The 18,837-nt window shown below is 41.8% G+C and overlaps 1 protein-coding gene across 1 annotated transcript in view; it reads right to left on the bottom strand.

The window, feature by feature from the left end:
• Nucleotides 1-18,837, bottom strand: part of ADGRL4 (adhesion G protein-coupled receptor L4) — a 560,895-nt gene that overhangs the window by 368,134 nt on the left and 173,924 nt on the right. The window contains exon 3 of the mRNA XM_085601960.1: nucleotides 5,461-5,610. Coding sequence (XP_085458086.1) covers nucleotides 5,461-5,610 — 150 coding nt within the window. The remainder of the gene's footprint in view (nucleotides 1-5,460; nucleotides 5,611-18,837) is intronic.

The raw sequence follows: 18,837 nt of genomic DNA, 5'->3' as shown, positions 1-18,837 counted from the left end.
TTGCAGTTACACAAAAAGGAATAATGATGTGTAATACTAAGCTCTGCATTTAGCATATTAATTTACAAGTATCTAGGTTGGGCAGGAAGATGCACATAGTTGTTTATGATAAATGTCCTATTGATTGATTTCCTGTGATAGTTGTTCTGCCAACACATTGTGTGTGGACTGCCAGTTCAAGAGTTTCCAAGGGTGAATGCACTTTAGGCTTCGTTGTTGAAACTCTCTGCTTCACCCACCTGTAAATGAGGCGAGCAAACTGAAACCCAGAATTACAAAAGTATTACTCAGCACAGCGCAGCACCTTAATTCGCTACACTGTGTTGCATGGAATGAAGAGAGCAAGTAACCACCATATCTACTAGAATATGGCATTGCATTATCCTTCTCTCTCTCTAGTGCTGAGTCACAATCAAGCTGCCAAGCCTCCACACACACACACACACACCTTAGCTCAATAGTGCAAAGTGTTTGCACCATTTCTAGCATATGCTTCCGTCCTTTTTTCGCTTGCTACAAAGTGGTGTTATTTTTAGTTGCACAACTCTGCCTGCTTTTTTTGGTAGAAGAATTTTGTGGCAAAAACCATGAGTAGATTTTGTAATTGCATGGGAACACCCATGTACCACCTATGGAATGCACCCTCGAAGTAGAGCAATGCAAAGCAGCAACAAAAAAAGTGATTGGTAGGATGCTTAAATTAATCGCAGCCACTAGTATTTGCTCGGACTGCATTCCAATCCACTGTTTTTTGTCCACCATGCCACCTCAGATTAAGCCCAGCCATAATCAAATTAGCATTGAGCCTGCTTCAGGACCCACTGTTTCCATGAGGTAGCAGTAACAGTACTTATTTTAATAAGTATGGCCTTTTTCTAGAGTGGCAGGATGAGGAAAAATATTGGACTAAAATGCAGCCTTGAGTGATTACCAGTGATTGAGATTAATCTGAGCATTCATTCATCACCTTCTTGTTTTATGCAGATTTCTCAGAGCACTCCTGTAATAGCAGACCCTTATTTTGCAGAAATGCCTCCATTAGTCTGAGCATCTCTGCTTTAATCTCACAATCTGCTCTAATAAACCAATCCAAATGCCAGAGGTTGCAGTAGTTCAGTGCAACTGAAGGAAATTTGTAATGTAATGGAAAGGTGATTCTATAAACTAGTTGCCAACATACATCTTTTAGAATCTGTAGTGCATCTAAAAGAAATTAATTGCTCCTGGATAGTTTAATTAAATATGAACTTGATTTCATGGAGACTTGGATAACACCATTCATCGATTAACTCATAGTCAGTTATTAGAATATGAATAACCTATTTTGAATAAACAATTCTCCTCTCTAGTTTACTACTGGGAACTCTCAGCAATTCCAGCTGTCACAGATAGCATAATTCCGGTCACCATCAATATTATAAACATAGGAGATAAGCACAAAGCAAATGTTAAATAAGCTTAGAACACCGGGATCTATTCACAAAGACAAACTTACACATGAGTAAATCTTCAAGAAGGCCACTTCATGGCTGGACAGAAATGGTAGCTTGTTCATTTTCTTCCTCTGATGCTGAATCATCTACAGGCATCGGATGGTGGTCAATCCAAAGAAAGAATCTAATTTTCCTACAAGCAACAATGTCAGCATCTAGCACTGCTTGACAGCAAAAGGAGGAGGAGGAGCAGGGACTAGCCCAGGAGTAGGACATTGTTCCCCCCTCTCAGATATCTTCAAGAAGGCCAATTCAGTGCTGGGCAGCAATATTTCTCCTAAATCAATCAACAGGATTGCAAGCCTCCAGCGAATAGCTAGACAGAATCAGATGCTATTTCTGCCTATGATGCACTCACTTACTCACAACCATCAACAAACAGATATATCTGACCAATCTCTTACACACCTCCCACTAAGGTGTATCTGTGGTCTTCTCTTGACCATCAGAGGGAGAGATTACCCCTGATAAGGAGCAGGTTGCTCTCATTCATTATTTTCTTCCACACAAATGCCCAGAAGGCACCACTCTCCATGCTGGACAATCTTCTGGCTAAGTCAGATGGCCATACCCATGAGGTCAGTTGGCATGGTCTATTGCTACACACTGGGAGGGTCAGATTTACCAACAGTAGTCTATTAGTTGGAAAAATATTAATGCAATGGAAACTACTCTCTCTGAGATCGCATACTTCCCTAAAGGACTCCCTCAAATGATTGACAGACAGTAAAATGCTACCAAGACATGGGAAAGATGCGCCTAGAATATCTTTGAACTTTTAGGAAAAGGAATGCAAGGCAACCTGCTTTGGCCATTAAGCTTACTGATGCTATGACCTTTTATGAATTCTTAGGCATGTGACTGTGAGAGTCTTTTATATGTAAACACTTGAGATTTCTCCTTTCACTTTACTCTCTGAGCATGTGTGTTTCTGATGTTTAAGGTCATTCAAGGACCTTTGGGTGTCTAGTTTTCAAAAATATATATGTTTGCTAGGTTTCTCTAGGTGCCGCCAGGGCTAAGGTTCAAAAACTACAGGTAGGCACTTTGCCAAAAAAGGGTAATTTTTCACTGCAAAATTGAGGTGTGACCACGTTGCATTTTGCGCCGTTTCCTGTCGCGGGCACTAGGCCGACCCCCACAAGTGAGGTACCATTTTTCTCGTAGGACTTTGGGGAACGCAGGGTGGGTGTAAATTTGTGGATCCACGCAGATTCCAGAACTTTCCATCATAGAAATGTGGGGAAAATGTGTTTTTTTTGTCAATTTTTTATGTTTGCAAGGGATTCTGGGTAACAGACCATGGTGGGAGGCAGTCAAGTCACCCCATCCTGGATTCCCCTGGGTGTCTAGTTTTGAAAAAAATATAGGTTTGCTAGGTTTCCTTAGGTGCCGGCAGGGCTAGCGTTCAAAAACTAGAGCTAGGCACTTTGCCAAAAAAGGGTCAATTTTCACTGCAAAATTGAGGTGTGACCACGTTGCATTTCGCGCCGTTTCCTGTTTCGGGCACTAGGTCGACCCCCGCAAGTGAGGTACCATTTTTCTCGTAGGACTTTGGGGAACAGGGGGTGGGTGGTAATTTGTGGATCCACCCAGATTCCAGAACTTTCCACCACAGAAATGTGGGGAAAAAGTGTTTTTTTGCCAATTTTTAGGTTTGCAAGGGATTCTGGGTAACAGATCATGGTGGGAGGCAGTCAAGTCACCCCATCCTCGATTCCCCTGGGTGTCTAGTTTTCAAAAATTTATAAGTTTCCCTAGGTGCCGGCGGAGCTAGGGTTCAAAAACTACAGCTAGACTCTTCGCAAAAAATGTGTAAATTTTCAGTGTAAAAATGTGGTGTGTTCACCTTAGGTTTTGAGCCACTTCCTGTCGTGGGCACTATGCCTACCCACACAAGTGAGGTACCATTTTTATCGGGAGACTTAGGGTAGTTCAGATTTGTAAAGCAACTGTTATTACCTATTGATTTTTGATGCATTTCTCCCTTCCAAATGAAAGACATTGTGTAAAAAAAAAGTCTTTTTGAAAAATGACCAATTATTGTCATGCAAGTATGAGTATTCCCAATTTCGAAAATGTGCAAATATGCACTGTTTCTAAACTCTGTAAATTGTTCCCATTTCAGAAATACATAGGTGTCTTTCATACCAATTTTTCCATGTATACATTTTCACACAATAATTGCTATATACCCGGAACAAAAAAAACAACCATTACAAAATGCTGCTCAGTTTTTTACTCTGGGTTCGTTGGGCTCTTGGTGAACCTACAAGTCCTATATATCCACACAACCAGGATGGTCTACCGAATGTAACGGTACATTGTTTTCAAAAAGATGTCATAATTAGAAGAAGTTACAGGTGAAAACGTTGACTAAAAAGGCTGCTTTTTTCAACAAATTTTTAATTTTTCCTATATTTAACTGTTAGTTTCTATAAAGAAACCTTGATGGATCTACACAAATGACCCCTTGCTGAATTCAACATTTTGTCTACTTTTCAAAAATGTATAGCTTTTCAGGATCCATTATTGCTTTTCTACCCATTTCTACCATTATCTGGAAGGAGGTTGAAAGACCAAAAAATAGCACAAATAGGGTATGTCCCAGAAAAATGTCAAAACTGTGTAAACATTTTTGGATTTCTGACAAAAATCTATCATTCCCTAAAAGCTGGAGAAATGGTGATTTCAGCCCCACAAACCCTTTTTTGATATCATTTGAAGAGAAAAACCCAGACGCTTTCATTTGCAGCCACTTTTCCCCATTTTTGCTGTATTTTGACTAATTTCTGGGAACCCTCTAGGAGAATCCACAAACCCTGGGTACCTTTAGAATCCCCATGATGTTGGAAGAAAAGGACGCAAATTTGGCGTGGATACCTAGGGGCAGATTTATGTTCCCTGGCGCATCCCTGCAAATCAGCATGGATGCGCCAGGGTAGATGCGTCACGCAAGTTTGCCCTTGCGCCACCGCAGATGCGCCGCATTTACAATGCGGTGCATCGTGGCGCAAGGACAAGCAGATACGTGACGCATCTGCCGGCGTAAGGTTGGCGCAGTGCTGAAGTTGCATCGCAAGTGCAACTCCAGCACTGTTCCATCCTACCCTATCCCTAACATGGTGCGTCAAGCCTTACGCCTGCTTCAAGCAGGCGCAGGGTTTTGACGCATCAGCGTTGGGAAAGTGACTCAGTGAAATCTTATAGATTTCACTGAGTTACTTTTCAGGGGCGTTCCTGCGACGGAACGCCCCCCGCCGTGTCGAAATGCCCACGCGAAGCCTGACGCAGGTTTCACGTGGCGCAGGGCTTTACTCCGTGACGCATCTCCATAGATGCGTCACGATGTAAATGGGGCGCAACGTGGCGCAGGGTTTACGCCGCCGCTGTGTCACAAAAGTGACGCAACGGCGGCGTAAAAGGGGCGCAAGTCCCACATAAATCTGCCCCCCAATGTGGTCAAAAAGTTACAGGGGCCTAAGCGCGCACTACCCCAAATAGCCCAAAAAAGGCTTAGCACAGGAGGGGAAAAGGCCTAGCAGCGAAGGGGTTAAAGGTCTTTCTCGTTGATTACTGTTCTGGGGCAACATTTGTATAGTATGTTTTCAATTGTTTATCATAGTGTGTTATGCCTCACGGGTGATAAGCCGCGCTCTACAAGTTCTGATTGATGTATTATTAATACTGATATTATCAGTTAGTGTGTGTTTGAGACACAAATGTTCACATTAATTAGCACGGTTTCAAAGAGATGTTTTCCAGGCTTGTTGTTGACCGAATGCTAACTGAGAAATATGAGATGTCTGTAACAACAATTTCATGTAATCTCGACTCATTTTGTGAGGAACAAACCAATCATAATGTTAACATTTGCTTTCATTTGAGGCTGCTGTTTTCTTAATAATATTTCATAGGATGCATATCAATAAATCTAAAGTCATTTATTCTTCTTTTTGTCACTTACCTTCACATGCAGTTCCATCGTTAGTGGTGAAAGCGGAATTGCCACTCGATTTAAAGCCCTCAGAACACATGCAGTAATAGCTACCAAGTGTATTGGTACAATTGGCATTTTCACCACATATCTGGGTAGCATTTACACATTCATCATCATCTGTCAAGACAAAAAAATAGTACAATAAATGACTCTCATACAGGAAATTGAAAGCAGTGCCGTTCACAATCAAACATAAAATCCTATGCTTGGTATGGATACATACATTTCTATGATTAACTTTTTGCAACCCAATGGACCAGCATCAAAAGGAAATTACAAGAGAATGTCTTGAAGTTCATGTAATGTAACACAAAACTTAATTCTAATAGATTATACTGTTTGAGAATTAACTATACCAATATTTCTAAGAGTTTACAAACACAAATTTCAACTTCTGCACACACTTTCTTAAATGTCCTTTAAGAAGTGTAATGCAAGAATTGCTAGGCCATAGATGGCTTATACACAGCCTGAAGGAATATGACCATGTCATCCTTATCCTAATGGAACTCCATTGGCTCATCTGGTTGGCCTGCTCCATTTTCAAAACCAGCTGCATCTTTTACAAAGCCATCACAACCCTCACCCCAATTTTCCTGCAAAAAAGCACACAACCTCTGGCGGTTCTCGGAACATCCACAATCAAGACACCATGGGCCACATTTTCTATATTTTCATGCAATGCAGGAGCGGCAAACAAAGTTGCATTGGGCGACAGGGAGAGGGCAGAAATGCTCTATATGTACAAAGATATGGAGCATTTCTGTTCTCTTCTTGCGCTGTTGCACTGTGTGCAGCCTAGCCCCAATACAGGTACCCTTGCACCATACGTCCAAGGTTGTCTGTATTACAGGCACAATTGTTTTGTAGAGGAAGGTGCACCTTCGTGGACTAAAACAATCCTTAGAAGCATTTTCTTCCTTCCATGTGTGCTGCAGGATGCAGCACATATAGAAAGAGGAAATAACAAGAAGAAAAGTAAAATATTTCTTCTAGTTACACCTCACACAGAGTAGCATTTTGATGCGTTCCCAAGCTTTTAAGTCTTTGTAAATCTGACAATGTACCAAAATCCATTAGTAGATGCATGGGAGAAACAATGCTCCACCCATGTAATGCCTCCCAAGTTGAAATGTAAGTAATGCAGCACAAGCAGATGCCTTCAGTTACATTTCATTACAAAGTCTTGGCAAGCCATGTAAATCAGGCCTTGGTTAGCTGCATAAATACTATTGATACATTTTTTTGTCCTTGCGCCGTCTTGTGTGACACGAGGACAACGCAAAGCTTCATAAATATGGGCCCATAAGACTGCAGACTAAAAAGTGAAAAAAAGACGAAAAAACAAAGCAGTAGGTCTTTTCTATCTATGCATCCATGATCTGGAATAGCATCACTGCCTCGATCAGGACTGCCCCAACACTCCTACAATGTAGGAAAGAGTTGAAGATACACCTCTTTAAAGAGCACTTCTTCACAATGAGTTAATAGTCCACAAACAAGCTACCTTTACTTTCACTCATTGACTTTCTGCCTGTATTTGACCCAGTTCAGCATTCCCAATACCTTATGGCTAGGTTTGCACTTTAGAAATACTACATACATACAGATGTTGCAGTGTGAAAATATTCGAAATTATGATAAAATTGAAATGCTTGAAAGTGAATGCCTAAAATGTGTGATGGTAGCATGCTCTAAAGAGGTGGAATCACGCATGCAAATGTGATCTTAAGAGTGTAATGGATAGCTGAAACAGTAACAGTTACTTGAGAATTGCTTTTTATTAATTCAGCAATCTGTTGTCTCTTGAGAAGCACATGTTGCAAAAATATAATCTTCCTTTCACTTCATAGGCTTCACACTTATGGTTGATACCAACAGGGTAAGGTGGGTATTCACAGCATTTGGTAGTAGTCACCTCTGACATATGCATTTAGGATTTCTGTGTGTTTTGCATTTCACCTTAGGTCACCTTGCATTACTTTTTTTTATTGAGGAGGGTACATGATTACGATTTTAATGTCCAGTCAAAACAAGTGCCCTTGATATGTTTCACACACCGAGACCATAGTCTGTGGGATCTCCCTATTACACATTTAGGAAGGGTGCGGTTCTAGTGTCTCTCCATGAACCCTCTACTATATGTGTCATGTTAAAAAAAAACGGTCCTGTGCCGAAGGACCCACCAAATATGAATACGAAAAAGAAAAATGTAAAAATATAGGAAGGGCCCCACATAATCATCCAACAGGGAGCCAATCAGCCGGTTCTCACCAACTTCTTCATTTTGCTATCATTGGCAACTTTCCTATAAATGTGAAGGAACCAAGAGCCGAAAAAGATCAGAAGAACGTTGTGTGTGTGGGTTTTTCCTATATAAACCTATAGTGTAAACAATGCTCTCCACCATATCTTTGTGCACAGGCCCACACCTATTGATTTATTTAGCGTAACCTGAGGACTCCCAAACCGCGCTGTAAGTGTAACTTTTTGGGAGCTTTTTTTTAAGTAAAATGTCAGTAATGTCTTTCTGAGGCTTCATAATAATTTTAAACAGGAAAGCAGCTGTACTGTGACCCACACCACTGCGTTTGGATGCTGGAGCTAAGAAGTTGTAGGCCGGCGCTCATTTCGGAAAATGCCTGGATGGATGACCTAACATATCCTCAAGCATATGTTAATATCGTTAGAGGACTCATGTACTTTATATAATGTATTGTGACCAGGGAACCGTAATAGCCCCCGCCGCGTTTAGATACCAGAGCTAAATGGGAGCTGGCCAAACCCCATGTCAGAAGGTGCTGTGAGTGTGAGCCTTACATACAATTGAGTCCATCCCATTTCAACGGCACAGCGCTACCCCGAACCCAACACAGAGGTATTATGTCCCCATCCAGATGGTCCTGTTACCACCAGTGCCACTGTTAAGTTAGACCCTCATCGTGCGCCCAGTCCCAAATAATTTTTGAAGAGTCAGGGGCCGGTTTCTGGGTGTGGCTAACGCTGTGGAGGGCTGCAAAATTACTTGAATCGCCGGCACCATATTAGAATGGTGTTCTGGATCATTAGGGATATTTTCTCACATGATGACCGGCCACATCCCTTTACAGTATTAAGTTAGGATTTTTAAAAGGAGGTTTTTTAGAAAAATGATAGATTTTTCTAAAGGAAAGGGGGAAGAAAATATTTTAGATTTCTATTTACTGAGAAATTCTCAACATCATGAAAAGCACATCAAAGGGAAGCTAACTTCCCACAGGGTGTTGTCTGCGTTTTAACATTAGAAGCCAGAGACCATTTTGACATCTGAAAAGAAGTAATAGTTTTCATCGGATTGGTCTTGGCAACACCATATTGATAAGCAGCAAATTTGCCTCTAGTCAAACGTATCCAACGTAGGCAGACAAATCTGTATTCACCAGTCCACAGCCCACTGGGAGTGTGGGCAGGGGGCCAGCAGATAGCTAGTCCCTACATTTATGCCTTTGCTCAATGTTGTTCAGGCTGCCTTGGTCCATTTTCTCAGAAAAAAAACAACTGGCTTCTTTCCTGGATTGTAGCTCATCTGCCTGCCAAGGGCCATGATCAATCTTTTAGGGTACTTTCCACCTAAAACTCTGGGGATTATTTCCTGTTTCTTGAAAGGGTTTGACTAGGCATGTTGTAACTTTGCCTGTCCTAAATGTACTGATGTGCTCCTGAATCCTGATTTTTACCTTGCACGTGGTTAGTGTAATGTAATGTAAACCGCAAACACGTGTTAATCTTTACACTACATAGCTCAAGTAGCAGTTAGAAAAAGTTTTTGGGAACCATGTGCGGCTATCGTTAAGAACCATGCACTTTGAAGCCATGGCTAGTCTACACACTGAACAGTCTCTACCTGGAAAATGTCCAGGGGGACACAAGACGAGTTCATCCGTTAATGTTTAGGGCACATGTGGACTAGGCGGTGCCAGAGATTAGGGGCTCTCCGGAAAGCTAATCTTGCAGCATTATACTGGGGTCCACATCAAGTACATGCCAATTTTGCCATATAATCTGCCTGATATTTGTGGATTGAGGGTCAAATGTAGACTCAACTGGAATACAGGGGTTGTTGGTTTTCCTATTCTTCTCAGGTAGAGTGTTAGGTGGAGTATTCAGCTCTCTCTTACAAGCTCGATTGACCACTCTACATGGACATGCCTTTTCCTTAAAGCGTGCTACCAACATTGAGGACTACAGAGCATAGGTTTTCACTGCGGTTCAATTTTGCCTGTTTCTTAAAAATTGGCCCATGGTTAAATTATCTCTCAGGGCCCTAAGTTGAAAAGACAGATAATATAGGAGGGAATTTCTATCCGTAGGCTTTTGATGGACAGCTGTGCAAAGCCTGGAATTTTTAACAGTAATATCTAGCTCAAGGTATACAGCTGAGTGCCTGCTGATGTACCAGGTGAACTGAAGACACAGGTCGGCAACATTAATACATCGAAATTTCCTCTATGCCTGACCAGATGCACAGGATGTCATGGATATATCGTCTCCATAAACACAAATTTGTCAAGAAGTGAAAAAAAGACGAAAAAACAAAGCAGTAGGTCTTTTCTATCTATGCATCCATCATCTGGAATAACATCACTGCCTCGATCAGGACTGCCCCAACACTCCTCCAATTTAGGAAAGAGTTGAAGATACACTTCTTTAAAGAGCACTTCTTCACAATGAGTTAATAGTCCACAAACAAGCTACCTTTACTTTCACTCATTGACTTTATGCCTGTATTTGACCCAGTTCAACATTCCCAATACCTTATGGCTAGGTTTGCACTTTAGAAATACTACATACATACAGATGTTGCAGTGTGAAAATATTCGAAATTATGATAACATTTAAATGCTTGAAAGTGAATGCCTAAAATGTGTGATGATAGCATGCTCTAAAGAGGTGGAATCACGCATGCAAATGTGATCTTAAGAGTGTAATGGATAGCTGAATCAATAACAGTTACTTGAGAATTGCTTTTTATTAATACAGCAATCTGTTGTCTCTTGAGAAGCACATGTTGCAAAAATATAATCTTCCTTTCACTTCATAGGCTTCACACTTATGGTTGATACCAACAGGGTAAGGTGGGTATTCACAGCATTTGGTAGTAGTCACCTCTGACATATGCATTTAGGATTTCTGTGTGTTTTGCATTTCACCTTAGGTCACCTTGCATTACTTTTTTTTATTGAGGAGGGTACAGGATTACGATTTTAATGTCCAGTCAAAACAAGCGCCCTTGATATGTTTCACACACCGAGACCATAGTCTGTGGGATCTCCCTATTACACATTTAGGAAGGGTGCGGTTCTAGTGTCTCTCCATGAACCCTCTACTATATGTGTCATGTTAAAAAAAAACGGTCCTGTGCCGAAGGACCCACCAAATATGAATACGAAAAAGAAAAATGTAAAAATATAGGAAGGGCCCCACATAATCATCCAACAGGGAGCCAATCAGCCGGTTCTCACCAACTTGTTCATTTTGCTATCATTGGCAACTTTCCTATATATGTGAAGGAACCAAGAGCCGAAAAAGATCAGAAGAACGTTGTGTGTGTGGGTTTTTCCTATATAAACCTATAGTGTAAACAATGCTCTCCACCATATCTTTGTGCACAGGCCCACACCTATTGATTTATTTAGCGTAACCTGAGGACTCCCAAACCGCGCTGTAAGTGTAACTTTTTGGGAGCTTTTTTTTAAGTAAAATGGCAGTAATGTCTTTCTGAGGCTTCATAATAATTTTAAACAGGAAAGCAGCTGTACTGTGACCCCCACCACTGCGTTTGGATGCTGGAGCTAAGAAGTTGTAGGCCGGCGCTCATTTCGGAAAATGCCTGGATGGATGACCTAACATATCCTCAAGCATATGTTAATATCGTTAGAGGACTCATGTACTTTATATAATATATTGTGACCAGGGAACCGTAATAGCCCCCGCCGCGTTTAGATACCAGAGCTAAATGGGAGCTGGCCAAACCCCATGTCAGAAGGTGCTGTGAGTGTGAGCCTTACATACAATTGAGTCCATCCCATTTCAACGGCACAGCGCTACCCCGAACCCAACACAGAGGTATTATGTCCCCATCCAGATGGTCCTGTTACCACCACTGCCACTGTTAAGTTAGACCCTCATCGTGCGCCCAGTCCCAAATAATTTTTGAAGAGTCAGGGGCCGGTTTCTGGGTGTGGCTAACGCTGTGGAGGGCTGCAAAATTACTTGAATCGCCGGCACCATATTAGAATGGTGTTCTGGATCATTAGGGATATTTTCTCACATGATGACCGGCCACATCCCTTTACAGTATTAAGTTAGGATTTTTAAAAGGAGGTTTTTTAGAAAAATGATAGATTTTTCTAAAGGAAAGGGGGAAGAAAATATTTTAGATTTCTATTTACTGAGAAATTCTCAACATCATGAAAAGCACATCAAAGGGAAGCTAACTTCCCACAGGGTGTTGTCTGCGTTTTAATATTAGAAGCCAGAGACCATTTTGACATCTGAAAAGAAGTAATAGTTTTCATCGGATTGGTCTTGGCAACACCATATTGATAAGCAGCAAATTTGCCTCTAGTCAAACGTATCCAACGTAGGCAGACAAATCTGTATTCACCAGTCCACAGCCCACTGGGAGTGTGGGCAGGGGGCCAGCAGATAGCTAGTCCCTACATTTATGCCTTTGCTCAATGTTGTTCAGGCTGCCTTGGTCCATTTTCTCAGTAAAAAAACAACTGGCTTCTTTCCTGGATTGTAGATCATCTGCCTGCCAAGGGCCATGATCTATCTTTTAGGGTACTTTCCACCTAAAACTCTGGGGATTATTTCCTGTTTCTTGAAAGGGTTTGACTAGGCATGTTGTAACTTTGCCTGTCCTAAATGTACTGATGTGCTCCTGAATCCTGATTTTTACCTTGCACGTGGTTAGTGTAATGTAATGTAAACCGCAAACACGTGTTAATCTTTACACTACATAGCTCAAGTAGCAGTTAGAAAAAGTTTTTTGGAACCATGTGCGGCTATCGTTCAGAACCATGCACTGTGAAGCCATGGCTAGTCTACACACTGAACAGTCTCTACCTGGAAAATGTCCAGGGGGACACTAGACGAGTTCATCCGTTAATGTTTAGGGCACATGTGGACTAGGCGGTGCCAGAGATTAGGGGCTCTCCGGAAAGCTAATCTTGCAGCATTATACTGGGGTCCACATCAAGTACATGCCAATTTTGCCATGTAATCTGCCTGATATTTGTGGATTGAGGGTCAAATGTAGACTCAACTGGAATACAGGGGTTGTTGGTTTTCCTATTCTTCTCAGGTAGAGTGTTAGGTGGAGTATTCAGCTCTCTCTTACAAGCTCGATTGACCACTCTACATGGACATGCCTTTTCCTTAAAGCGTGCTACCAACATTGAGGACTACAGAGCATAGATTTTCACTGCGGTTCAATTTTGCCTGTTTCTTAAAAATTGGCCCATGGTTAAATTATCTCTCAGGGCCCTAAGTTGAAAAGACAGATAATATAGGAGGGAATTTCTATCCGTAGGCTTTTGATGGACAGCTGTGCAAAGCCTGGAATTTTTAACAGTAATATCTAGCTCAAGGTATACAGCTGAGTGCCTGCTGATGTACCAGGTGAACTGAAGACACAGGTCGGCAACATTAATACATCGAAATTTCCTCTATGCCTGACCAGATGCACAGGATGTCATGGATATATCGTCTCCATAAACACAAATTTGTCAAGAAGTGAAAAAAAGACGAAAAAACAAATCAGTAGGTCTTTTCTATCTATGCATCCATCATCTGGAATAACATCACTGCCTCGATCAGGACTGCCCCAACACTCCTCCAATTTAGGAAAGAGTTGAAGATACACTTCTTTAAAGAGCACTTCTTCACAATGAGTTAATAGTCCACAAACAAGCTACCTTTACTTTCACTCATTGACTTTATGCCTGTATTTGACCCAGTTCAGCATTCCCAATACCTTATGGCTAGGTTTGCACTTTAGAAATACTACATACATACAGATGTTGCAGTGTGAAAATATTCGAAATTATGATAAAATTGAAATGCTTGAAAGTGAATGCCTAAAATGTGTGATGGTAGCATGCTCTAAAGAGGTGGAATCACGCATGCAAATGTGATCTTAAGAGTGTAATGGATAGCTGAAACAATAACAGTTACTTGAGAATTGCTTTTTATTAATACAGCAATATGTTGTCTCTTGAGAAGCACATGTTGCAAAAATATAATCTTCCTTTCACTTCATAGGCTTCACACTTATGGTTGATACCAACAGGGTAAGGTGGGTATTCACAGCATTTGGTAGTAGTCACCTCTGACATATGCATTTAGGATTTCTGTGTGTTTTGCATTTCACCTTAGGTCACCTTGCATTACTTTTTTTTATTGAGGAGGGTACATGATTACGATTTTAATGTCCAGTCAAAACAAGCGCCCTTGATATGTTTCACACACCGAGACCATAGTCTGTGGGATCTCCCTATTACACATTTAGGAAGGGTGCGGTTCTAGTGTCTCTCCATGAACCCTCTACTATATGTGTCATGTTAAAAAAAAAACGGCCCTGTGCCGCAGGACCCACCAAATATGAATACGAAAAAGAAAAATGTAAAAATATAGGAAGGGCCCCACATAATCATCCAACAGGGAGCCAATCAGCCGGTTCTCACCAACTTGTTCATTTTGCTATCATTGGCAACTTTCCTATATATGTGAAGGAACCAAGAGCCGAAAAAGATCAGAAGAACGTTGTGTGTGTGGGTTTTTCCTATATAAACCTATAGTGTAAACAATGCTCTCCACCATATCTTTGTGCACAGGCCCACACCTATTGATTTATTTAGCGTAACCTGAGGACTCCCAAACCGCGCTGTAAGTGTAACTTTTTGGGAGCTTTTTTTTAAGTAAAATTAGGGGTGGGCGGAATTTGCGGAATTAACCTTCGCAAATTATCGCGAGAATGTTTAAAATTATCGCAAACAAGCAGAAATATCGCGAAGATGCGGAAGTTTTTTTCCGGCATGTTCGCGCGATTTTCTGCATGGTTGCGGGTCGCCAACTTACCCATGTGGCTGCTTGCGGGCGCGGCCATCTTGTTTTGAGTTGTTCTCGCGGTGCATGATCGCGAGAAGAAAGACGTGATCGCGCGACGCATGACGTCACTGCGGGCGCGAACTGTCGCGAGACAGCGCAAATGGCTAAAAACAATACAACATCTCATGGAGAACGCGACCGGATCAAGAAAACTTGTCGGCGAACGCAGGGATTCAGGTAAGGCGATCGCGCGTGCGCGAGAATGTATCATTTTACAGCGCGAGCAAGAAACAAATTATCGCCAAGCTGCGGAAACCGGAATTTTTGACATTTTCGCGCTCTCCGCGGAACGCAAAAATGTCAAATTATCGCAATTTCCGCGAACGGAACGAAATTTTTGCCCAGGCCTAAGTAAAATGTCAGTAATGTCTTTCTGAGGCTTCATAATAATTTTAAACAGGAAACCAGCTGTACTGTGACCCCCACCACTGCGTTTGGATGCTGGAGCTAAGAAGTTGTAGGCCGGCGCTCATTTCGGAAAATGCCTGGATGGATGACCTAACATATCCTCAAGCATATGTTAATATCGTTAGAGGACTCATGTACTTTATATAATGTATTGTGACCAGGGAACCGTAATAGCCCCCGCCGCGTTTAGATACCAGAGCTAAATGGGAGCTGGCCAAACCCCATGTCAGAAGGTGCTGTGAGTGTGAGCCTTACATACAATTGAGTCCATCCCATTTCAACGGCACAGCGCTACCCCGAACCCAACACAGAGGTATTATGTCCCCATCCAGATGGTCCTGTTACCACCAGTGCCACTGTTAAGTTAGACCCTCATCGTGCGCCCATTCCCAAATAATTTTTGAAGAGTCAGGGGCTGGTTTCTGGGTGTGGCTAACGCTGTGGAGGGCTGCAAAATTACTTCAATCGCCGGCACCATATTAGAATGGTGTTCTGGATCATTAGGGATATTTTCTCACATGATGACCGGCCACATCCCTTTACAGTATTAAGTTAGGATTTTTAAAAGGAGGTTTTTTAGAAAAATGATAGATTTTTCTAAAGGAAAGGGGGAAGAAAATATTTTAGATTTCTATTTCCTGAGAAATTCTCAACATCATGAAAAGCACATCAAAGGGAAGCTAACTTCCCACAGGGTGTTGTCTGCGTTTTAACATTAGAAGCCAGAGACCATTTTGACATCTGAAAAGAAGTAATAGTTTTCATCGGATTGGTCTTGGCAACACCATATTGATAAGCAGCAAATTTGCCTCTAGTCAAACGTATCCAACGTAGGCAGACAAATCTGTATTCACCAGTCCACAGCCCACTGGGAGTGTGGGCAGGGGGCCAGCAGATAGCTAGTCCCTACATTTATGCCTTTGCTCAATGTTGTTCAGGCTGCCTTGGTCCATTTTCTCAGAAAAAAAACAACTGGCTTCTTTCCTGGATTGTAGCTCATCTGCCTGCCAAGGGCCATGATCTATCTTTTAGGGTACTTTCCACCTAAAACTCTGGGGATTATTTCCTGTTTCTTGAAAGGGTTTGACTAGGCATGTTGTAACTTTGCCTGTCCTAAATGTACTGATGTGCTCCTGAATCCTGATTTTTACCTTGCACGTGGTTAGTGTAATGTAATGTAAACCGCAAACACGTGTTAATCTTTACACTACATAGCTCAAGTAGCAGTTAGAAAAAGTTTTTGGGAACCATGTGCGGCTATCGTTAAGAACCATGCACTTTGAAGCCATGGCTAGTCTACACACTGAACAGTCTCTACCTGGAAAATGTCCAGGGGGACACTAGACGAGTTCATCCGTTAATGTTTAGGGCACATGTGGACTAGGCGGTGCCAGAGATGAGGGGCTCTCCGGAAAGCTAATCTTGCAGCATTATACTGAGGTCCACATCAAGTACATGCCAATTTTGCCATATAATCTGCCTGATATTTGTGGATTGAGGGTCAAATGTAGACTCAACTGGAATACAGGGGTTGTTGGTTTTCCTATTCTTCTCAGGTAGAGTGTTAGGTGGAGTATTCAGCTCTCTCTTACAAGCTCGATTGACCACTCTACATGGACATGCCTTTTCCTTAAAGCGTGCTACCAACATTGAGGACTACAGAGCATAGGTTTTCACTGCGGTTCAATTTTGCCTGTTTCTTAAAAATTGGCCCATGGTTAAATTATCTCTCAGGGCCCTAAGTTGAAAAGACAGGTAATATAGGAGGGAATTTCTATCCGTAGGCTTTTGATGGACAGCTGTGCAAAGCCTGGAATTTTTAACAGTAATATCTAGCTCAAGGTATACAGCTGAGTGCCTGCTGATGTACCAGGTGAACTGAAGACACAGGTCGGCAACATTAATACATCGAAATTTCCTCTATGCCTGACCAGATGCACAGGATGTCATGGATATATCGTCTCCATAAACACAAATTTGTCAAGAAGTGAAAAAAAGACGAAAAAACAAAGCAGTAGGTCTTTTCTATCTATGCATCCATCATCTGGAATAACATCACTGCCTCGATCAGGACTGCCCCAACACTCCTCCAATTTAGGAAAGAGTTGAAGATACACTTCTTTAAAGAGCACTTCTTCACAATGAGTTAATAGTCCACAAACAAGCTACCTTTACTTTCACTCATTGACTTTATGCCTGTATTTGACCCAGTTCAACATTCCCAATACCTTATGGCTAGGTTTGCACTTTAGAAATACTACATACATACAGATGTTGCAGTGTGAAAATATTCGAAATTATGATAAAATTGAAATGCTTGAAAGTGAATGCCTAAAATGTGTGATGGTAGCATGCTCTAAAGAGGTGGAATCACGCATGCAAATGTGATCTTAAGAGTGTAATGGATAGCTGAAACAATAACAGTTACTTGAGAATTGCTTTTTATGAATACAGCAATCTGTTGTCTCTTGAGAAGCACATGTTGCAAAAATATAATCTTCCTTTCACTTCATAGGCTTCACACTTATGGTTGATACCAACAGGGTAAGGTGGGTATTCACAGCATTTGGTAGTAGTCACCTCTGACATATGCATTTAGGATTTCTGTGTGTTTTGCATTTCACCTTAGGTCCCCTTGCATTACTTTTTGTTATTGAGGAGGGTACATGATTACGATTTTAATGTCCAGTCAAAACAAGCGCCCTTGATATGTTTCACACACCGAGACCATAGTCTGTGGGATCTCCCTATTACACATTTAGGAAGGGTGCGGTTCTAGTGTCTCTCCATAAACCCTCTACTATATGTGTCATGTTAAAAAAAAAAACGGTCCTGTGCCGAAGGACCCACCAAATATGAAAACGAAAAAGAAAAATGTAAAAATATAGGAAGGGCCCCACATAATCATCCAACAGGGAGCCAATCAGCCGGTTCTCACCAACTTCTTCATTTTGCTATCATTGGCAACTTTCCTATATATGTGAAGGAACCAAGAGCCGAAAAAGATCAGAAGGACGTTGTGTGTGTGGGTTTTTCCTATATAAACCTATAGTGTAAACAATGCTCTCCACCATATCTTTGTGCACAGGCCCACACTTATTGATTTATTTAGCGTAACCTGAGGACTCCCAAACCGCGCTGTAAGTGTAACTTTTTGGGAGCTTTTTTTTAAGTAAAATGTCAGTAATGTCTTTCTGAGGCTTCATAATAATTTTAAACAGGAAAGCAGCTGTACTGTGACCCACACCACTGCGTTTGGATGCTGGAGCTAAGAAGTTGTAGGCCGGCGCTCATTTCGGAAAATGCCTGGATGGATGACCTAACATATCCTCAAGCATATGTTAATATCGTTAGAGGACTCATGTACTTTATATAATGTATTGTGACCAGGGAACCGTAATAGCCCCCGCCGCGTTTAGATACCAGAGCTAAATGGGAGCTGGCCAAACCCCATGTCAGAAGGTGCTGTGAGTGTGAGCCTTACATACAATTGAGTCCATCCCATTTCAACGGCACAGCGCTACCCCGAACCCAACACAGAGGTATTATGTCCCCATCCAGATGGTCCTGTTACCACCAGTGCCACTGTTAAGTTAGACCCTCATCGTGCGCCCAGTCCCAAATAATTTTTGAAGAGTCAGGGGCCGGTTTCTGGGTGTGGCTAACGCTGTGGAGGGCTGCAAAATTACTTGAATCGCCGGCACCATATTAGAATGGTGTTCTGGATCATTAGGGATATTTTCTCACATGATGACCGGCCACATCCCTTTACAGTATTAAGTT

This window comes from Triturus cristatus, chromosome 4_2 (genome assembly GCF_964204655.1).
Source record: "Triturus cristatus chromosome 4_2, aTriCri1.1, whole genome shotgun sequence".
Lineage (NCBI taxonomy): Eukaryota > Metazoa > Chordata > Amphibia > Caudata > Salamandridae > Triturus > Triturus cristatus.
This window is presented reverse-complemented; position numbering and strand designations above follow the sequence as displayed.